General features: G+C 50.2%; 1 protein-coding gene across 2 annotated transcripts in view; it reads right to left on the bottom strand.

Annotated features, from left to right (window-relative positions):
- Ltbp2 (latent transforming growth factor beta binding protein 2) overlaps nt 1-6169 on the bottom strand; it is an 89231-nt gene continuing 83062 nt past the window's right edge. For both annotated transcript variants that reach the window (XM_075947425.1, XM_075947424.1), the window contains exons 31-36: nt 5425-5553; nt 5045-5182; nt 4798-4965; nt 4270-4551; nt 3341-3490; nt 1-3004 (exon numbers count right to left, since the gene is read on the bottom strand). In XM_075947425.1, the coding sequence (XP_075803540.1) occupies nt 2853-3004; nt 3341-3490; nt 4270-4551; nt 4798-4965; nt 5045-5182; nt 5425-5553 (1019 nt within the window). In that variant the 3' untranslated portion in view covers nt 1-2852. The remainder of the gene's footprint in view (nt 3005-3340; nt 3491-4269; nt 4552-4797; nt 4966-5044; nt 5183-5424; nt 5554-6169) is intronic.

Here is a 6169-nt window from a genome sequence, read left to right as displayed (position 1 = left end):
TGTATTTAAAAATATTTTATTTTTTCTTGAGTAGGTAATACATCTACAAATTTAAAGGGGGCAATACAATAAAAAACAAAACTCAGTATTTTATTTATTCCTCTGTCACTCTCCCCATACACCATATTGTTTTCAGGAGTTTAATCTTATAAATATAACATTTAATAACACATGTACAGGAGTACTTGCTACAGCATTGTGAGCAAAGGTAGGCAATGGAATTGGACTGGTTGAGAAAGTTCTGGTTTATTCGTTCCACAGAATAGTATACAGCTATAAAATAGAATGAGACCATTGTTTATTATTTCGTCTCGTTTTGTAGTTCAGGCGGCTCTAGCTCTAACGGTCCTCTTGCCTCAGCCTTCTGAATGTAGGTTTGATGAGTGAGTGCCCCAACACTAGGCCACATGAGATAATTCTTTAGGAGGAAGTATAGAAGAACAAGAATATAGCTGGATGTGGTGGGCCATACCTGGAGTTCCAGTACAAAGGAGGAAGAGGGTTGTTGGTTCTAGGCTAGCCCGGCCTACTTGGTAAAATCCTGTCTCCAAAGAGAGAGGGGGGGGGGGCACTGTGCAGAGCAGAACAGCAGGCACATTATTCCTGTTTTAATAAAAGACACTATGTGCGTGCAGCATGACTGAAGGCTGAGCAGGGACACGGGTGGGGGCTCTGAGGGCAAGTGCACAGTGCCAGCAGGGCATGCTTGGGCAAAGGATGGGTGTAAGGTGGAGTGGTGAGGATGAGGTTACAAGAGGCCCACTCCCCTCTTTACACAGACAGCAGCTCACCTTCCACCCTGTCTACAGCCTGCTCCCCCATCTGGTCAGGACATCTCTCTTGACAGGGTGTTTAGCCCGCCATCTGTTTATGAGCACACGGTAGCAGTCGTTTCTAATCTTCTGCTATTACAACAGTGTGTGATGGCATCTTTGGTGAGAGTAGATCTGAAGGTTACAGTCCTGGGAGTGGGATTTCTGGGTCAGAGAGCTAGCTTTGTGCCTGCGAAAGCCAGCCATAACGTGTTCTTCAGGTGCCACGCAGCATCTGCCTCCCCCGGTTGCCGCGAGTGTGCCTGCTTCACCAGAGCCTTGCCACCTTAGCCCATCTCTAAAAAGTGTCCTCGCTATTCTTCCCCCTCTCCTGATGCATTAGGAAGGGAACCCCAGGATCTTAGGTACCCCAGGTGAACACTCTTATCAACCGAGCTAAATCCCCAACTAAATAGCATTTCTGTTAGGAACAAAAGAATATTTTCATTGATTTTTGTCTGCTGAGGACACTTCAACTGGGATAATGGCCTAAAGAAAATTATTTAAGCTTCCTGTGTCTCAGTTTTCTTGCCTGTAAATAGGAATAAGGTAGTAAATGAGGTTGTTGTATGATTAGATGAACTTTATGCGTAACCCTCATTACAACACTCAGATACAGCAGGCATTCAGTTTGAAGTTACATGGCGCTGACGACCAGAGCAGCAGGCAGGACAGGGCGGATTTAAGAAGTAGCAATCTTCTCCATGGCTTCTGTCACATGCATCCTTGTTACATCACTGCCAATCTGGGAAATGCAGCAAGTCTGCCTTGTCTTAGGACAGTATTGAGCCACCCACACTGGAGTCCAGTCCCCGGGGGCTGGGGGAGCTGGACATGGAGCACCTGCAGGCTCATTTCTAATCTAATCTTCAGACCTAACCAACATGGTAAAGTTGGTATAACAGGAAATAAACACAGGCACAGGAAAGTCCGGATGAGCATTCCTTTATTCCACCATGCTCCTGAACTCCCAGCTAGCCTGTATGGAGGTTCATCTCTCAGAGGGGTTCCAGACATTCATTTTTTCCTGAAGGGAACAAAGGCAAGGCTTTCTGAGTAGAGGGGATAAGCAACATTGAAAACCTGGCTTCCTTAGTCAAGACCAACTAAAAGAGAGACCTTGTGTTGTTAGTCCATCAATCATAAAAGCCCAGAAGAGATGTGGTTTCTGACGGGAGCACGTATCTAACAAAGGTCTTTGGAGATGGGCACTGTATCTTGTGGCAGCCCTCGCTGCTGGTGCAGAGCGGCTCTAAGGTGGCTCCAAGTACTTATTTCCCCAAAGCTACTCGGTGTTTGTAGATTTGTATAATCCTAGCTCCTCCTTCCATTGCAGCTCCCCATGTTTTAAGCCCTCTCTTGCTGCTTTCTCAGCTCATTCCTCTTCGTTTGTGTTTCTTGTACTCAGCAAGTTAGAATTAGTCTCCATCCTTGAGACGAGGGAAACAGGTCCCTTTCTGGGGCCACAGACTGTTACAGGGTGGAGATGTGGCAAAAAGAGGCCACACCAGCTTGACTGGGTGGTTGTAGTTCAGAGAGGTGGCGTTGGAGCTGCCCCCCAAACTTTTCCAAACCCTGTCTTGCTCCACAGATTGTAAAGGGCCCTCCCAGGGCAGATGTAGCCACTGTCCCAGTTATGGAACCGTCAGGATGATGTGTGGATCACAGCTGGAAAGAGGTGCCTGCAGCTTTTGCACAGCCTAGGGGAGTGGGTGAGGACTCTTCTGATGCGCGTCCTCCAGCGAGGCCCCAAGGACAGGTGGTAGGCTGTGTCTCCTGGCCAGTGGCTGAAGCATTAAAATACTTGTGGTGTCTGAGCCAAGCAATGGCATAGAGGCAGTGGCGGAAGCTCACAACCAGAACTAAGCTGGAAGAGAGTTTGAAAAAAAGCAGGCAAGGCTGGCAGAACTTGGCTACAGAGCCCTGGCCTGACGACATCACCTTGTCTTCCCAGCCGCGATGTTTTCCCAGATGGGAAGCCATCTTAAGTTCCCAGCCTACCACTGAAGCCATTTCCAGATAGCTGCCACCAGTCATCCCTCACTTCTCCTCCTTGGCCGCACAGTGTGGGGGGCCTGGCTCTGCCACATAACCTGGGGAGCAGTGGCAGCGATAGGAACCCTCTGTGTTCTCACAGTGGCCATGTGCACAGAGTGCTGCAGGTCCGTTCAAGTCTTCACACTCATTCACGTCTATGGAAGCAACAAAGAAAGCTGTAGGGGGCTCTCTGGCCGTCTAGTCACCAGCCCCTACTCCCTACCCTGGATATGACACCCAAACCAGACAACTCAGGGACAAAACCCAAGAAGCAGCCATCTCTTAGCATACCCAGGACCATGACTTCTTTCCCTGCTTCTCCTCTGTTGGGGACTATCCATCCAATGATTTTCCCAGGAAGCGTTAAACCCTCCTTGGTGTTTTTTGCAATCACTACCTTGACACATGCCCACTAGGGGGCAGCAGCGTATTTCCAAGCTTTCCTAAGCTCCCTCCTACGGTAGCGGTCATTCTCAGAGCTCCAAACTTACCCACACAGGCCATGTGGGCTGCATCCAGCTGGAAGCCTTCAAAGCAGTCACAAGTGTAGCCCTCCCGCACGCGCACACAGCGGCCATTCTCACAGCCATTCAGGATGCCACATTCCTCAGCCTGAAGTCCTTCGAAGGAGGCCAGTGGTTCTGAGAGAGGGTCAGAAAGAATAATGCTGAGGCCTGTGCTTAGACCCCAGTCTCTCCCTAGGACCTACACCCTCTAGAACAAAGGTTTTCACTGTTGAGTGCCAAGGGTGGGGTTATATTGGTCTCTCTCTCTCTCTCTCTCTCTCAGATTTACTTATTATATTCTGCCTGCACATATGCCTGCACACCAGAAGAGGGCACGAGATCTCATTACAGATGGTTGTGAGCCACCATATGGTTGCTGGGAATTGAACTCAGAACCTCTGGAAGAGCAGCCAGTGTTCTTAACCTCTGAATCATCTCTCCACCCACCTCCCATTTTAAAAGTTAGTCTTTTCTTTCTTTTTAAAGATTTACTTATTTATTTTATGTATACAAGTGTTCTATCTGCATGTACAACTTTATGCCAGAAGAGGGCATCGGATCCCACTATAGATGGTTGTGAGCCACCATGTGGTTGCTGAGAATTGAACTCAGGACCTCTGGAAGAGCAGCCAGTGATCTTAATCACTGAGCCATTTCTCTAGCCCTCGTGTTGATAGATCTTAAGAGTCCTAAAGAAAGACACGGAAACCGAAAGCCATACTGTCCTGAAGGTTTAGAGCGATAGCCACTTGTGGCAGTGTTGGACCCAAGCCTTTTAATGTGAAGTCTTGACTGACCATGACCAGTGTCCTTCCCTTTCCCATCTTTACCCCAACAGTAATATGACTGGCAGGCAGATGAAGGGGATGAAGGAATGGTAGTGCCCATCTTTTCTCCAGTTTTGCTACACGTACCGGGATGACTGGCCACATAGTGAGGCTGGAGTTCAGAGGGCTGCAAAGGAGGCTCCAGGACCGGCGTGTTGTCTCCTAGCTCACTGGCTATGTTGGAGAAGGGAGGCTCGGGAACAGTGTCCTCTGGGCCCAGGTAGTTGTAGAAAGGGGTTCCATCTGGGCCATAGAGATTGTAGGGCAGATCGTCTGGGCCAGGGCCATACTCATAGCCTGGCCGGAAGTGGATCCCTGCTTCCCGCTCTGCCTCAATCCGAGCCACATTGCACAGCTGAGCATAGACTTCTGTTGGGGAGGAAGGGGAAAGGGAGCCGGACTTTAGCTCCAGCTAGCTAAAACTTGGCAAACTGGTTCATTGGGCTCTTGCCCAAGCCGAGAACATGTGGGGATTCCTGGCCACGCTTGCGCCTCTCTCTGTCCTGAACAACTGGGATGAAGGATGAAGCCACTGCTCAAATTGCTCTCCTCCTCCTTCCAAGGTGACAGCACCCCTTCCCAGAGCCACACCAAGACCCGCAGGCACCTTCTTACCAGAGCTCCTGGGGGGGCACAGGGCACACTGCTGGCTCCAGGCCTCGCCATCCTGGCAGCAGCATTCTGTGTAGGTAGTACGGCGCCCACGCAAGGGTTGGCTGCACACGTCATTGGTGACTTTCTTCCAGCAGATGTCCATGTGGATGTCATGGTCAGGGAAGTCCTCTGGTGGCACAGACCCCAGAAGCAAGTGAGTCCCAGATCAGGCCTGTGCCACCCGGTGCCCACGCCCCCATCCAGTCACCTGTGCTGCTGGTACTATTGACACAGCGTTGGCCACTAAGGTCCAGGATGAGGGGAGGACTGCAGAAACAATGGAAGGAGCCTTCTGTGTTCATGCACTCCCCGTTCTCACAGACCACGTCCTGGCATTCGTTGTGATCTGTGGCGTCAGGGAAAGGTGCAGTGGGTGAGTGACCTTTGACAGGCAATGCTCAGGGAAGGATTTGCCTCAGGAGGCTCATGAAGATGCCCATCCCAGAAGGGCTCTCTCTAGAGACAATATCTGACAGCGTAGAGCTCCCCTCACCTCAGACCTGCCTGCTGCAGTGGGCATCTTTCCCAGGAGGGGGGACTCCCTGCAAGAGTGGGACTTGGGGTTAGCAGGCCCTTGTGAGTCCTCACCCTGGCACTTCCTGCTGGAGGCATCGTAGTGGTAACCAGGGTTACACAGGCAAATGTAGCCAGGCACTGTGTTGAGGCATCGGCCATTCTGGCAGAGAGCAGACCCGAACAGGACACACTCGTCGGCATCTGACGGAGGGCAGGGTGAGGTAGAAGGGAAGACACGGCAGGAAGGGAAGCTTAGAGCCTACATCCAGCAAGTTGTTTGTGTTCTTCTTGACTTAGCTTCTCTAAAATACTGTTTAACCTCTTGTAATGAGGATTAAGAAATGCTAATACCCATAAAGCACTTTAAGTAGTTCTTGGTATATAGCAAGCACTCCAGGAAAGCTGCTTTTTTGACTAGGGCGTTCAGTTGGTACAGTGTCTGCCTTGCATACATGAAGCCATTGGTTTTATTCCCAACAACACACACACGCACACACACACATGCACACACACACATGCACACACATATACACATACACACACACACACACACACACACTTTCTGTTTCCATTATCTCCTTCTCAGGACTAGCTTCTCAGGACTAGTCCTGAGACTAGTCCAAGGGGCCCAGTACCTGAAACTCTCCAATGAGAGTGAGCTCCCCAAAGTGTCTGTTTTGGTGGGGGGAACCTGTGTGGCAGTGCAGTACCCTCGCTCTGTCCCTCTGTCCATGTATGGGAGAGGTGAGGTTAGACACCACAGAGCACCCTCTAGACTTGAGGGCACAGGGAAACTGAGCTTAGGGTCATGTGAACA

The sequence above is a fragment of the Microtus pennsylvanicus genome, chromosome 14 (assembly GCF_037038515.1).
Source record: "Microtus pennsylvanicus isolate mMicPen1 chromosome 14, mMicPen1.hap1, whole genome shotgun sequence".
NCBI lineage: Eukaryota > Metazoa > Chordata > Mammalia > Rodentia > Cricetidae > Microtus > Microtus pennsylvanicus.
Note: the sequence above shows the minus strand (reverse complement) of the source record. Positions and strands in the feature narration are given on the sequence as shown.